We start from the raw sequence: 15,636 nt of genomic DNA, 5'->3' as shown, positions 1-15,636 counted from the left end.
GCAGGGCTTGTGGGGGTCTGGGAAGGACCAGTGTAGCAGGGAGATGCTGCTCTCCTCTTTCTTTGTCAGCCGCAAGCGTAAGAAGCCCAAGGACAAGACTCAGCCCAGCAGCTCTGACGACGACCTGGATGCCGTGTTCGATAAGAAAGAGGAGCCAGAGCCGAGCCACCAGGCCCTCCACCCCGCCTGGTCCCCAGAGAGCCAGACAGAGGAGGAGGAGAGGGATGTCGAGGAGGTCAGCGAGAGAGGGGTACAGCCAGGGGACAGGTTCCAAACCAATGGGAAAGAGTCCCGTTCAGACAGCCTCATGTCTCAGCCCTCTCCCAAACACACCCCCAGCTTCCGTACCTCCTCCACCTGCTCCCCCTATGCCTCCCCCTCCCGGTCCCCCAGACTTAGCTACCGCAGCCAGGTGGCACACCAGTCGTCCCTGTCGGACCCTCCCTCCAACTACGACGAGGTCTCAGACCTGGGCACCATGGACAGCACCAGCTCCCAGGCATCTGTCACAGGTCCCAGGGTGAGGCATGGCAGGACGGGGGGCTTGGGGCCAGAGACTGGGGCCAGCGGCCTAGGGGCAGAGGTCAGCTCCATCACCTCAGACTACTCCACCACCTCCTCCATGACCTTCCTGACAGGGGCCGAGCTGTGCACGCTCAGTCCAGAGGTTTGCTCGGTGGCCGAGAGCAGGGGAGGAGACGACGCTGATGATGAGCGTAGTGAGCTGATTAGTGAGGGCCGGCCCATGGAGACGGATAGTGAGAGTGACCTATCAGCGTTTGTTGGGGGCGGGAAGGAAGCAGGGCCGGTGGAGAAGATCTGCCAATCAGACATGCCGGATGCCCCCAGGCCCCTCCCCTCCCACAGACTCATTGAATGTGACACTCTCTCCAGGAAGAAGTCAGCAGCGCGGCAGAAGACTGACAGCGAGTCCTCATTGGACGGGGGGCGGAGCGACAAGGACTCCAATAGGCTGTCTTGCGTTCCGGGGGCAGTTAAGGTGCGTTCCACTGACAGCCTTAGCTCCTCCTCCCGCAGCGAGTCAGAGGTGGGGGCTGAGCCTGCGTGGCGTCTCAAGATCACAGACCGGCTGAAGTTCCGCCTGCGGACGTCCGTAGACGACATGTTTGGGGTGGGTACCCAGCGGAGCCGCTCTCCAGAGGCACGCAGGGAAAAGAAGAAGAACATCAGACGCAGACACACCATGGGAGGCCAGAGGGACTTTGCTGAACTGTCTGTGATGGGGAACTGGCAGGAGGGCGGGATGGGCGGGGGCTCGCGGGCGGAGCTGTCGGCCGTGGACCGGCTGAAGCCAAAGTGTTCTTCCCAGGACTTCTCCATCCGGGAGTGGATTGCCCGCGAGCGCCACCGCACCTCCAACCCCGAGGTCAGCCTGGACTTCACTGAACACCAGGGTGCGCCGCTCCTCTTCCGCAGCCCCGACCCCAACCATCCCCAGAAGTCGTCGTCCCTCTCAGAACCCCTCTCACCACACCCGGCTCCAGCTGAGCTGCTGAACGGAGACGCAGGCCCCCAGAATAAAAGCCTGAGCCTGTCGGCCACCGCACACCCACACAAACTCTCTGGCGCCCAGGTGGTCCACTCACGCTTCTACCAGTACCTGTGAGAGGGGGTGTCGTCTGTCTGTGAGATGTGTATGTGTTTGATCGTCTGTGTCTGAGACCCATGGATGTGGGGGATTATTTTGTAATTGACCGGTGAGCATGTTCAGGTACTGTGAAGTGAGTTCTGAGTGTGTGTACGAAGAGTCTGTTAGGTGGTGTGTATGTTTGTACGCTTAGAATGTTTACTTCACAGGGGTGGTTTGTGCTACTCAACACAACAAGGCATGGAACAAAACATTAAATTGATGTTGGTATATTTTCTCCATTTTCATGACAAATAAGAGTTTGGGATGGGCGTTGGGGTAGAGAAATCGTCACTCCTAACAGAAATTCCTGAAGGTAGTGACTCGAGGGCCTCTTGCTCATGGAGGAACTGATGAGTCTGAAGGTTGATTGGTGTAAGGAAGTTTAAACATGGCTGGCGTTAAAGATTGTGAAAAGGTTAGCTAAGTGGCTTTAAGATACAGTAACTGACTAGTAGGATGATTAGGAGGTACAGGGAACGTTTGTAAAAGTATTGCAGTGGAGCTGTGTTTGTTGTAAGAGGGTCTCAGTTGGTTAGAAGTGAGTCCTTCAGTAACCAAATGAAGAATGTACAATGTGCTTGCTGTAATACTGACTGAAGCTTTAGTTGCTTGTGTTCTCATTTGAAATTGTACATAACTCTCTTTCTCTCTCTCTATCTCTCTCTATCTATCTCTCTCTATCTATCTCTATATACTTGAAGGGAGCTTTTATTTTCGGGGTAGCCTGTGTTTTGGATTGCCATATGTGCTCTGTTGCCGCCGTCAAGTGGCCTCAAGGTGCATTGTGACAAGAAGACACTGGACTAACGATGTCATGAAAATACGAGAATGACTTTTTATTTCACCCTTCTTTTAAGTGATAGAGAAGGAGCAGTAAACAGCTACTTCCCTCTATTGCAATATGCTGTGTATTTGTTGATGTGCTTGTGGTTTCATGCTTCAGTCAGTTACTGGCATCGGACTGCTGCAAATTTATCGAGAGGGAGAAGAATATGAATAATCAAATCTGAAATCATGTTTCTTCGCAATAGAAAGTGCCTCAATGAACTGTATAGGGTGCCATACCGTCTTTGTTGAGATGCATAAAGATGTTACTATGAATGCCATTTTTATCGTTGACTAACACTGTCATTCTACAGGTTCTATCTTACACAGAGAACGCTGGGCTTCCATTCCTTAGGCGTTCCACTCTGGTCTTAACATGTTTTATACTTTTCCTTTTCCTTTTCTTTTTTGCATTTTGGATTTTAACAGAACTTGAATTTTAAATATTTCTGTAAAAAAAAAAGAAGAGTAACTTAAATGTGTATATAAATGCCATGTTTTAGCTGCTTTTTTGTTTCATTTCCATCAAATTGAATTTTTTTGTAAGGTAAAAAGTACAGTATTGTGAGATGTTGCTGATTGGAGCCCGATGGTATGTGTGGGTGTTAGTCTAGTAGTTATCTAGGGAGAGATGAGAGATCCCTCCCTGCATATGAAGAGGCTTCATTGAACTGCTGGACCATTTGTATCAATATACCCTGTTCACTCTCTGAGTGGAGGGGCCACGGGCTCCTAAAACACTGGAAATAAATCTTATCAATGGCTAAAAGGGCACGGCTGGTGTTTCAGAATCTCCTGCACTCCCTAGTTAGTTCCTACTAAAGAGCAGTGTCCTACCATAACTCCTACCAGATACAAGCAACATCAGTTAACTTCTTTCTTTAGTTGTGCCCCTTTTGAACACTGGAGGGCAGTGTGTCCAATGAAAACAAAGCCACCAAGAACAAAAATGTACTCGGGTAAATTTGAAAATGCTTTATGTACAAGTTGCACACACATAGTTAAGGACTTTTCAACAATGTAAGATTTATACATTTTGTACATCAGCTGACTAGAAACTTTCACTGACAATACTAACAGAAATGACATGTCGACGGACATTCAAGCTGTTTAACAAATAACCAAACATTTTAACTTGCCAAATTAGAGAAGAGACACTGAATGTGCCTCAAGAACCTTTGATGTAGTTACAACAGCCAGAACATGTTCAGGTGTCTATTATACAAGCACAATATTACTGTGTTATAGTACATATATAATGGGTGTTATAAAATCACATTTTCCTACATACGGACTAGTCGGATTGGAACGATTCAACTGAAGTCATTACGTGTCATGTTGTACAATATTTGTTTATATGTAACTATAGAGCTCCACATGTGCCTGCAGTTGTTGGAGGAAGGACAACTGGGGGCTGGCTTTGACCAATCTTGCTTACATGGAAAAATGAAACGTTACGTTTCCATTGAAGGGTTTATAGTCCCTGACATCAATACCTTGGTTTACCCCTAGTAGTAAGGCACAGTGACTAACAACACTAGAGCTCCATTCCAAATGACAGGAGAAAAATAAATGTCCTACTGAATGTAATAATCCCAAAAGAGGTCAAAATAGTTTTTAACAAACATTGTAGGCTCAAACATTGTGTCCTCATTTGGAAAGGACGTCCAAAGTAACCACCGTACTGCAATTCAAAGCCATATATACTTGAAAGACATACTGAACATTACAAACACCAATTAAGAGAAAGAAAATCTACTGCTGTTTTAGTATTATGGATACAATCCTTAGAAAGTTGCTGGTGGTTGGTGAATTATGTCATTTATAATGATGGTACCAACAACGGGTAGCTCCTGTATGTTCCCTCCATCTTTACTGCATTGGAATTGATTAGCCATGCTATTTGGGAAGGGAATAGGGGATATTTTGTGCTGTTGGGGGGATGCATCCCTAAATGGATTCGGTTGGGGTGGTTCACTACAGCACCTGATAACCACAAGTGGGTATACTGGTCTCCTTCAGTGACCAGCTTATTTGGTCCAGAAAAAGAAACAAGAACTTGGATCACTGCTAAGATTACTATTTTTTTACCAGAGTCAACACAGCCCGTGATTTGCATCTCCTCTCCCCCACACACAAGTCAATAGCACAAAAGTTCCCCTACGAATGTTATGGCTAATCAATTCCAACGCAGTAAAGATGGAGAGGACATAGAGGTAGTACCTGTTTTTGGTACCATCATAAATTACATAATTCACCAACCACCTGAACGTTTCTGATTGTTTCCGTGATTCTGATGTTAACCTCTTAAATGTAGAGTACCCATTATTTGGGGACCCCATTTAATTTTTTAATTCAGTCTGGTATGAGAACGGTAGCCCCTATTTGCAAAAGCAGGGTGTCTGCGGAAAGCGGAGCATCTTTGCTGTTGATCTGTGCCTTTAGAAGCTGTGGTGAGTTACTACCATATATGGACATAAGGGCAGGCCGAGCCAATGACCTCATGTCAAGATGTCTGCTCCCTACATTCCGGTTAGCGTTGTGAAGCATAAACGAAATAAACATGGAATACGTTGATTCACACCGTCAACCAGGATACCACAGATCTGTCTGCCTGTGACCTACTTTACACAACGTTTTCACCAAACAGCAAACATCTTACAAGGTAAGCTTCGATTTGGTCTGTGTTTGAGCTATAGCTACATGGGGGTATGACACTAGGTTGGTAGGAACACATCTAGCCTATTGCCAAATATATCTGATGATATATGACTTAATGGCAACATCGAGTGACAGTCTTTGCGTATGAACAAATATGATGAAAACACATTGGATATCCCTTGTATGTCCCCCGACACCCCGCAAATGTTTGAGAGAAGTTGGTGTTGTAGAAATTTAGTTTTTATAGTGAACATTAACTTTTGGGCACATCCAGTGTGCAAAAACAGTGCAATTACCACATTTGGACACTTTGGAGAGGTTGAAAGGACACTTGAATAACACCACCACAATGTTTGAGTGAGGTTGATAGGGTAGAAATTGTGTTTTTATACTGAACAAATAGCATTAAGGGATTCCAAATATGTAATAGCACTGTAATTATCTAATTTACAGACATATGCCACTTTGGAGAGGTTTAGGGACACTTGGAAACGTTCTGTGACCACACCTGACACGTGCCCATTTCTACTTGTTAGGTCTATCAATTCCATTTTTTTTCTTCTGATATTGTTCACATGTTGTGGAAGCCATCTGATGTGTTTCTAGCTCTTGGCATCAATAATTCACTCATAGCTTGTCAATGAAAGAGTACTTTCAAAATAAAAATGATTTTGTGTGTGCTTGATTGTGTGTATTCTGAACTATGTAACTCCTATCTTCTGATCATCTCCCAGATGTCTTTTCAAATATACCAAGTTTTTGCATGTCAGAATCATGTAATTACACATGAATGGTAGTTACCTTTGACTATGTCTATTTAGGCGAAAATCTACATTTTGCCACTACGATAAAAACAGCAGCACCATTTGATGTCTGCTGGCCAGTCCAGTTGTCAGCCAACCAGAAGTGATGAAGAGGAAAAGGGTGAGGTTATTGGTACATGCAGGTACTGTGCCCTAAAGAGGGGCCCAAATAATACAGAGGATGGAGTAGGTTAGCCTGATCCTAGATCTGTTTCACCAATGCCAACTCTAAATGATCATTAGCTGACCAGCTGTTTGGCAAGACCGCACAAACAGATCTGGAACCAGGCTATGGGTGGGGGTAATGAGTTGAGAAAGATTTGTTGCATATTGTGCTGTAGTAACTGGCCAGAGCGTTAGCCATGTATCAGCTGGTTTAACCATCGCCCTCATCCTCCTTGTCCTTCTCTTCCTCGCTCGGTAAGTCCGGCAGTCGGAAACACTCCTCAAAGAAGTTGACCAGTGATTGGCTCAGGTGTTGCCGAGTGCCATCGCTATGCAGAAAGTGTCCCTCATCTGGGTAGATCTACAGTACAGAAACAGAAAAGAATGTAGGTAACACAATATGTGACACCCTGCTCATTACACCTTCATTGCAATGTCGTAAAGCTAAACTGTCAAGCTTACCTGTAAAGAGTAATTTGCCTTCTCGTTGATTAAATGGTTGATGAATTTTGCAGAGTGCTGGAAATGGACTTTCTCTGTAGGGAGGGAGAGCAGGTAACAGGTAAGATGTTTATATTCAGTCACAGTACTTCAACAACATTCAGGCTCAATCAGTTAAAATGACTTTGACAGTAACTTAGCCAATGCCCAAATAGGAGTTGGAAAGGCAACAAAAACAGGTCTGGGACCAGGCTAACGTATTGATAGTGTTTAAAGTAATGACTGTACCATCAGCAGTTGGATGGATAATCATGTACTTCCTGTCCATGAGACGACCTGCCCGGTGTGCTAAACTTGCCATCTGAAGGAAAGAGAATGCCAGCATGAAATACATAGCATCTTACACATTGACTGACTAGTGTAAATACAGTGTGTGAACTGTTGTCTTTACCGAGTATATTCGAGAGTCTGTCTTTGGTGATCCAAGGTATCTCTCTGAAAATGCTGAAGCTGGAGAATAAAGAAATAACACACACATAATATCATGTTATAAGGCACTGTTCATAGAACAATTTATAGTTTGTAGGGATAAATAATTTGTGCAGTAAGAAATTGTGTTGCTTAAGAAAATTACCACGTTATACCGTATAACTGAAAATCTGTGATGGGCGAGACGGCGGCTCCACATTTAAGCAGGGAGTCATCAGAACTTAAAAGCATTGTGGCCAAATATCCTCCGTAAACCTATGGATAGATATGTTACAGTATCATGTTTACAGAACAGACAGTACAGAAATACATTGATGACTTATCAAGGCGAGAGACTCCAGATCCACCACTCCAAAGTTAGTTTCTTCCCAATTTAAGTACAAACTGCATACACACCCAAACTTTCTATGGACAAAGGAGGACTGAGTGCCAAACTGAAACCTATTGAATTGTTTATGTTTTCCGCTCTGTGTTGTTGCTGGACCGTAGTGTAGTAGTGGTGCGTCTCAAATGGCACACTGTTCCTTTTACAGTGCATTACTTCTGGTTAAAAGTAGTCCACTACAATAGAGTGCCATTTGGCATGTAACCCCCAAGATATGAGAGGGTGAGCTTCTGCTCTGTTTTCCAGATGGAGTGAAAGCACTCGTCCACTCTGAATATATGTGCCATTTATTAGACGCTTTTATGCAAATGGAACCCACCACCCTGGCGTTACAAGCACCATGCTCTACCAACTGAGCTCTTTCTTCAGCTCAAATACAATTACGTTTTTTTTCACGTAGTTTGAATAAGTAGCTAGCGTGTTTTCTTCGAACATTGATTGTCCTTACCTTTCCATATACTCCAATTCGACTTTTGTCGATGTACATTTCATTGGATATCAGTCTGGAATAAAGAAGAAAAAAACAATCAGTGCTTTGGTTGGAAGGTCAAAAATAGATATTACATTTCCAACAACCCAGTAACGAACGTCCTGAAACAAAAACATAATCATTTTTTACCACTATAATTAAACTGTACCTGCATATATACTGAACAAAAATATAAATGCAACATGCAACAATTTAAAATGTTTTACTGAGTTACAGCCCACCCACTTGGGAGCAAGGTCCAGCCAATCCGATTTGAGTTTTCCCTACAAAAGTGCTTTATTACAGACATAAATAGTATTTTATTACAGACAGAAATAACCCCCCTCCCCTCAGACAATTCCGCAGGTGAAGAAGCCAGATGTGGAGATCCTGGGCTGGCGTGGTTACATATGGTCTGCGGTTGTGAGGCCAGTTGGACGTACTGCCAAATTCTCAAAAATGACATTGGAGGCTTATGGTAGAGAAATGAACATTAAATTATCTGGCAACAACTCTGGTGGACATTCCTTATGTCAGCATACCAATTGCACACTCCCTCAACTTGAGACATCTGTGGTATTGTGTTGTGTGACAAAACGGCACATTTTAGAGTGGCCTTTTATTGTCCCCAGCACAAGGTGCATTTGTGTAATGATGATGCTATTTAATGAGCATCTTGATATGCCACACCTGTCAGGTGGCTGGATTATTGGCAAAGGAGAAATGCTCACTGACAGGGATATAAACAAATTTGTGCCCAACATTTGAGAGAATAGATATTTCTGTGATCTTTTATTTCAGGTCATGAAACATGGGACCAACACTTTACATGTTGCGTTTATATTTTTGTTCAGTATAAATACTGTAAGACGTAACATGGTATTAGCATATTATCATAAAGTAGGACCATTGATTTGAACTTTCAAGGAAGATTCTACTGTGTCCAGGTGTCTGTCTCTCACCTGAGGGCTTTCATCTGGTCCCTCTCCTCAATCACACCCAGTTTCCTCCTGATGTGGTGGAGGAGCTTGGTGCCCTGGAACCCGGACCCGTGGCCATCGAAGCGGATCACAACGGTGCTGTAACTGCTCACCAGCACCGTGGCCCAGTCCACACGGAACTGCTCTGTCACCATCTGTCCGCCAGGTGTTCCGTCCCTGAGGGAAACAGATGACAGGCTGAACCAATGACCCCATTATAGCTCTCTGTGACAGGGTCCAAAGTCATGAGTCCAATGTCAAAACGGAATGTGCTATAATTGTATTATAATCCCTACTGGGGTTGGTGTGATTCATAGATAGTATGTTTATATCTAGAAAAACATGTGTGGGGGTAGTTACTGCCATACTTACACTAGTAGCAGTAGGGGGTAGTGAGCTGTGTCTATGAAACCAGCTGGCTTCAGGATCTGCATTGTCAGAGCTGCAAGAAACAAGATTGTGTATTCGAATGTATTATGGATCCCCATTAGCTGTTGCCAAGGCAGCAGCTACTCTTCCTGGGGTCCAGCAAAATGAAGGCAGTTATACAATTTAAAAAAACATTACAATACATTAACAGACTGTGTGCCCTCAGGCCCCTACTCCACCACAACCACATACTGTATATACCGTGCAAATGTGTGTACGTATGTTATCGTGTGTGTGTGTATGCATGTGTCTGTGCCTATGTTTGTGTTGATTCACAGTCACCGCTGTTCCATATGTTTTTATTAATCTGTTTTTTTAATCTAATTTTACTACCTGCATGAGTTACTTGATATGGAATAGAGTTCCATGTAGTCATGGCTCTATATAGTACTGTGCGCCTTCCATAGTCTGTTCTGGACTTGGGGACTGTGAAGAGACCTCTGGTGGCATGTCTTGTGGGGTATGCATGGGTGTCCGAGCTGTGTGCCAGTAGTTCAAACAGACAGCTTGGTGCATTCAACATGTCAATACCTCTCATAAATACAAGCAGTGATGAAGTTAATCTCTCCTCCACTTTCAGCCAGGAGAGATTGGCATGCATATTATTAATATTAGCTCTCTGTGTACATCCAAGGGCCAGCTGTGCTGCCCTGTTCTGAACCAATTGCAATTTTCCGAAGTCCTTTTTTGTGGCACCTGACCACACGACTGAAGTAGTCCAGGTGCGACAAAACTAGAGCCTGTATGACCTGCCTTGTTGATAGTGTTGTTAAGAATGCAGAGCAGTGCTTTATTATGGACAGACTTCTCCCTATCCTAGCTACTGTTGTATCAATATGTTTTGACCATGACAGTTTACAATCCAGGGTAACTCCAAGCAGTTTATTCACCTCAACTTGCTCAATTTCCACATCATTTATTACAAGATTTAGTAGAGGTTTAGGGTTTTTAGTGAATGATTTATGCATGTTGTTCTTCTTAAAGGCCTAGTGCAGTCAAAAATGTGATTATCCTGTGTTTTATACAGTACCAGTCAAAAGTTTGGACACACCTACTCATTCAAGGGTTTTTCTTTCTTTTGACTATTTTCTACATTGTTGAATAATAGTGAAGACATCACAACTATGAAATAACACATATGGAATCACTGTTAAACATATCAAAATATATATGTGACTCGTTTCAGGAAACTAGGCGTATGTCGCGGGTCACTACTTCACAGGAGAGCCATTTGAACTTAAACTTTTTTTTTTAAATGCATTTTTTGGCAGAAATGCCTTCTGGAACATGTCAACTTTCATGTGCCTTCATAACAAATGTTAATGCCATCTGTAAATACGAAAAAAATAAATAAATTGTGAACCTAGTTTGTTAAGCCACAGAAAAAGTGAGCAACCTTCCCACTAACCATGATTGGCTGAGATAATGAGTGGGCTGGACATGCCGAGAGAAGAGTTTAGATTGGTCTGCCATATAGAGGGCTTCTGTCTATTTGAGCTGGTTAGTCTGTGTTGGTAATCCTGTCAAACGTGGCTTTTTAAAATGTATTGTGTCGTGGAGCTGCACAAGTGTTGATAGCTAAAGAGATGGAGAAACACCTGTCTCATTAAAATTAAGAGCAACCATGGCATGGCATCCGTGACATGGAGACGATAGTCTAGCTAGCTAAATGTTCATGTATTACACATTTCTAATTTTGACAGAAAGTGGTTTCGTTTCAAGCTCGCTAGCAAACGTTACGTGTATGATGTTATTATTCGTATCTCAGAGCCGTTTGCTTTGCTAGTTAGAGCCTAATGTTAGCTAGCTAACATTGAACCTAGTTGGTTAGCTACCACTACCAGCAGATTCATGCAGGGTAGTAACGACAGGATTTGGCACTATTTTCATTGTTGTTTAACTAGCTAACGTTAGCTGGCTGGCTTGCTAGAAAACGTTACGTGACATGTATGATCTTACTCGTTGTTTACCTAGCTAGGTTCATGGTTTACCTACCTAGCTAGCTAGCTACATGTCTTAACAACAGACTCCACTATGCAAGTAACCATTTCGGGTACATTCGTAAATTCAGTCAGAGTATGCCAGAGCGCAGAATAACTGATGAATTTACGAACGCACAACACCCGTTGAATATGGCCGGTGTCAGTAAACGTCAGCAAAAAAGCGTGGCTGTATTCATGTTATCCAGAGGTAAACAAATCATCGGCCAGAGCGTCAAGTGTGCGCTCTGAATGTTCCAAGAGCGAAACGAGATGGGTGGGGATAAAGATAAATGTGTGTAGACAAAGAAGAGCTCTTCACATTCAAACATTCAAAGGCCATTTTCTCAAAAGTGAGTTTATTACTTTCCTATTGTTCCTCAAAAATGCAGTGTATGATATACCATTTTGTAGCTCTAAGTCTCTACTTTTATCCAATGTAAAACACACAATTTCTAATTTTGCTATATAAGAGCGATTTGAGCCAGTCGGTCACATATTATATTTGAGATTCTTCAAAGTAGCCACCATTTGCCTTGATGACAGCTTTGCACACTCTTGGCATTCTCTCAACCAGCTTCATGAGGTAGTCACCTGGAATGCATTTCAATTAACAATGGTGCCTTGTTAAAAGTTAATTTGTGGAATTTCTTTCCTTCTTAATGCGTTTGAGCCAATCAGTTGTGTTGTGACAAGGTAGGGGTGGTATACAGAAGATAGCCCTATTTGGTAAAAGACCAAGTCCATATTAGGGCGAGAACAGCTCAAATAAGCAAAGAGAAGTCCATCGACAGTCCATCATTACTTTAAGACATGAAGGTCCTCAATATGGACAATTTCAAGAACAAATGTTATCTGTCACATGTGCCGAATACAACAGGTGTAGACCTTACAGTGAAATGCTTACTTACAAGCCCTTAACCAAACATTTAAGTTTAAAGTATTTACTAAAATAAACTGAAGTAAAAAATTAAATAAATAAATACGAATAATAGAAAAATATCAAATAATTAAGGAGCAATAATAAAATAACAGTAGCGAGGCTATATACAGTGTGTACCTGTACAGAGTCAATGTGCGAGGGTACCGGTTAGTCGAGCTAATTGCGGTAATATGTACATAGGTAGAGATAAAGTGACTATGCAGAGAGTAGCAGCAGCGTAAAAATGGGGGGTGGGGTGGGGACAATGCAAATAGTCCGGGTAGCCATTTAATTAGCTGTTCAGGAGTCTTATGGCTTGGGGGTAGAAGCTGTTAAAAAGCCTTTTGGACCTAGACTTGGTGCTCCTGTACTGCTTGCCCAGAGTTACCTCTGCTGCAGAGGATAAGTTCATTAGAGTTACCAGCCTCATAAATCGGCAATTAACTGCACCTTAGATTGCAGCCCAAATAAATAAGTAACAGACACATCTCAACATCAACTGTTCAGAGGAGAATGTGTGAATCAGGCCTTCATAGTCAAATTGCTGCAAAGAAACCACTACTAAAGGACACCAATAAGAAGAAGAGACTTTCTTGGGCCAAGAAACATGAGCAATGGACATTAGACCCGTGGAAATCTGTCCTTTGATCTGATGAGTCCAAATTTGAGATTTTTGGTTCCAACCGCCATGTCTTTGTGAGACGCAGAGTAGGTGAACGGATGATCTCCGCATGTGTGGTTCCCACCGTGAAGCACGGAGGAGGAGGTGTGATAGGTTGGGGATGCTTTGCTGGTGACACTGTCAGTGATTTATTTAGAATTCAGCATGGCTACCACAGCATTCTGCAGCGATACGCAAACCCATCTGGTTTGGGCTTAGTGGGACTATTATTTGTTTTTCAACAGGGCAATGTCTCAACACACCTCCAGGCTGTGTAAGGGCAATTTGACCAAGAAGGAGAGTGATGGAGTGCTGCATCAGATGACCTGGCCTCCACAATCACCCGACCTCAAACCAATTGAGATGGTTTGGGATGAGTTGGACCACAGAGTGAAGGAAAAACAGCCAACAAGTGCTCAGCATATGTGGGAACTCCTTCAAGACTGTTGGAAAAGCATTCCAGGTGACTACCTCATGAAGCTGGTTGAAAGAATGCCAAGAGTGTGCAAAGCTGTCATCAAGGCAAAAGGTGGCTACTTTGAAGAATCTAAAATATAATATATATTTTGATTTGTTTAATACTGTTTTGGTTACTACATGAGTCCATATGTGTTATTTCATAGTTTTGACATCTACACTATTATTCTACAATGTAGAAAATAGTCAAAAATAAAGAAAACCCTTGAATGAGTAGGTGTGTCTAAACTTTTGACTGGTAGTGTATACATTTCCACACTATGAGGTTGCGCGACAGGTGATATTCTGCCGAAACTCTGTATGCCATGGGCTCTCCAACCCTGTTCCTTCATTTTTGTTTGTTTTTGACCATTTTAATTTAAAACAATCACAGTAAGGTACCTAACTGTTACCCAGAAATTATTTAATATTACATTATCGTATAAAATCATAACCAATGCCATTGTAACAGCATTTATGAAGACAATAACCCATATAATGTCATCTGAAGCTGAAGCAGGCATTGGCTGGTAGTTTCCTATGAATAGGTGCACCATGGAGGGATACCTACTGTAATCGTCTATGGTGATGGTCTCGTACTCCACTTTGGGCATCTGCATGCTGTGGTACGTGTTATTCACTCCCTCGTTAGTCTCCAGGTCCAGGACCTCTGCAGTGACATGGAAGAAACAGTCTTATTGTTCACTTGCATTACTGTCTGAGTGGCCGCTTCATGAAGCATCTAACACATTTCCCATTGAATGATGTGTGATTTAAAAGACACTATGCCGAATAAAAGGCCCCTCAGCTTCAGTGCTCTTAATGGTACAGGCCAGGGTCAGGCCTCATGACACTCACTCTGTTTGTCTTTGGTACTGTAGATGGCAACACTGGGTACATCAGGGCCTGGATAGGGATACATGTGAAGAGGGAGAGAGAGAAAAGGGTGGAGGTTGTCGGTTATTATAGGATGAGGTTCAAATGAATGGCCTCAAATTGAGAAGCAAACAAAACACTCAAACCCTTTTTTTCTGTAGCATTTCACTTAAAATCAGAGCTCATTCAAAAATGCCTCTGGGTTATTCCACGAAGGTACTGTTTGGTATTCTAAGAAGAAATTGTGCCACAATATTGCATTTAAAAGCCTGTTAAATGAAATGTCCTTTAATAAAGACCCCATGGAGAATTCAAAAAATCAGATTTTGTTATATGATTAAAGACTTGCTAAACTGCCAAAATGCAGCCCCTGTGCAACCTCTGTTACTTCTAAGAAGACTTTAACCCACTTAACCTCAACATTTCTCCAAGATGTCACCATCAGTGTAAAGCTCTTGTTATTTTGTTTCTTTGACAAAGTCATTTCTGAAGATTCATATTTATTTCATGAGATTAGTGATTATTTTAAGTCTGTTCCTCATTTAAGGTCAACCCAGTTACATGAACTGAACTCTTGTTTAAATATGTTTTTTAAAAGAAACATTGAACATTTAATAGTCAAATCATAGTGTAAAAGCCGGTTAACTGGTTCTACTCTTTTTGGCCATTTTCTGGTCTTTTGTGGGGGAAAACTGAGCGGGTCGAGCAAAGATAGACAGGTTACAAATGTTTGAACAATTAATTTTTTTATGAAGCTTTAATTTCCACTCCCTGTTGCACATAACAAGCTTCCGTTCCCCCTGTCACAAGGGGATTTATGGCTGATTTAAGATGAAATCGTCAACCATGATACAGTCAACCCTGATACAGTCAACCCTGATACTGTCAACCCTGATACAGTCAACCCTGATACTGTCAACCCTGATACAGTCAACCATGATACAGTCAACCCTGATACAGTCAACCCTGATACTTAATATAGTACTTGTTATTTAACCTGATGAGATGGGAAAACTTGTTTTTATGAAGTTGAACATGTGCTCTTTATAACAGAATGTATTTTTAATAAAAATTAAAAAATACATTTACATTTCTCAAAAGGCACTGAATTGGTGGAATGAGCCAACTGTTTCTATTACCATCTTTAGTAATGCAAGTCTAGAAATAACACCTTTCAGCCAGCCATGTGTCATTACTGAAAAGCCACTGTCTGGCTGTAGCACCTTGGGGAACAGCTGAATGAATACACGGCTCTTATTATTACTCCAGACAGTCAGTACAGACCAGGGCTGGTCCCCTCTCACAAGACTAATTAATGAAAAATCGGTTGCTCTTTTTCCTCTCTGGAGCGGACCCTCTAAACAAATAAGCTGTCATGACAACCGCACTGGTAGGAGAAAGAGGATGATGAATGTTCTCAGAGGAAATGAGAACACAGACTTAA

General features: G+C 42.6%; 2 protein-coding genes across 8 annotated transcripts in view; one reads left to right on the top strand and one right to left on the bottom strand.

Moving 5' to 3' along the window:
• Positions 1-3,245, top strand: part of LOC115169673 (rho GTPase-activating protein 21) — a 93,696-nt gene extending 90,451 nt beyond the window's left edge. For 4 of the 5 annotated variants that reach the window (XM_029725546.1, XM_029725547.1, XM_029725550.1 and 1 more), the window contains one exon: positions 2-3,245. In XM_029725546.1, the coding sequence (XP_029581406.1) occupies positions 2-1,627 (1,626 nt within the window). In that variant the 3' untranslated portion in view covers positions 1,628-3,245. The remainder of the gene's footprint in view (position 1) is intronic. The other variant, XM_029725548.1, reaches the window with a different exon arrangement.
• Positions 3,246-3,433: 188 nt separating this feature from the next.
• The window catches only part of LOC115169675 (dipeptidyl aminopeptidase-like protein 6), a 142,119-nt gene continuing 129,916 nt past the window's right edge, over positions 3,434-15,636 (bottom strand). For all 3 annotated transcript variants that reach the window (XM_029725553.1, XM_029725551.1, XM_029725552.1), the window contains exons 17-26: positions 14,175-14,222; positions 13,888-13,986; positions 9,242-9,311; positions 8,852-9,046; positions 7,869-7,923; positions 7,191-7,290; positions 6,998-7,056; positions 6,835-6,907; positions 6,568-6,641; positions 3,434-6,466 (exon numbers count right to left, since the gene is read on the bottom strand). In XM_029725553.1, the coding sequence (XP_029581413.1) occupies positions 6,317-6,466; positions 6,568-6,641; positions 6,835-6,907; positions 6,998-7,056; positions 7,191-7,290; positions 7,869-7,923; positions 8,852-9,046; positions 9,242-9,311; positions 13,888-13,986; positions 14,175-14,222 (923 nt within the window). In that variant the 3' untranslated portion in view covers positions 3,434-6,316. The remainder of the gene's footprint in view (positions 6,467-6,567; positions 6,642-6,834; positions 6,908-6,997; positions 7,057-7,190; positions 7,291-7,868; positions 7,924-8,851; positions 9,047-9,241; positions 9,312-13,887; positions 13,987-14,174; positions 14,223-15,636) is intronic.

This window comes from Salmo trutta, chromosome 31, assembly GCF_901001165.1.
Source record: "Salmo trutta chromosome 31, fSalTru1.1, whole genome shotgun sequence".
NCBI lineage: Eukaryota > Metazoa > Chordata > Actinopteri > Salmoniformes > Salmonidae > Salmo > Salmo trutta.
Note: the sequence above shows the minus strand (reverse complement) of the source record. Positions and strands in the feature narration are given on the sequence as shown.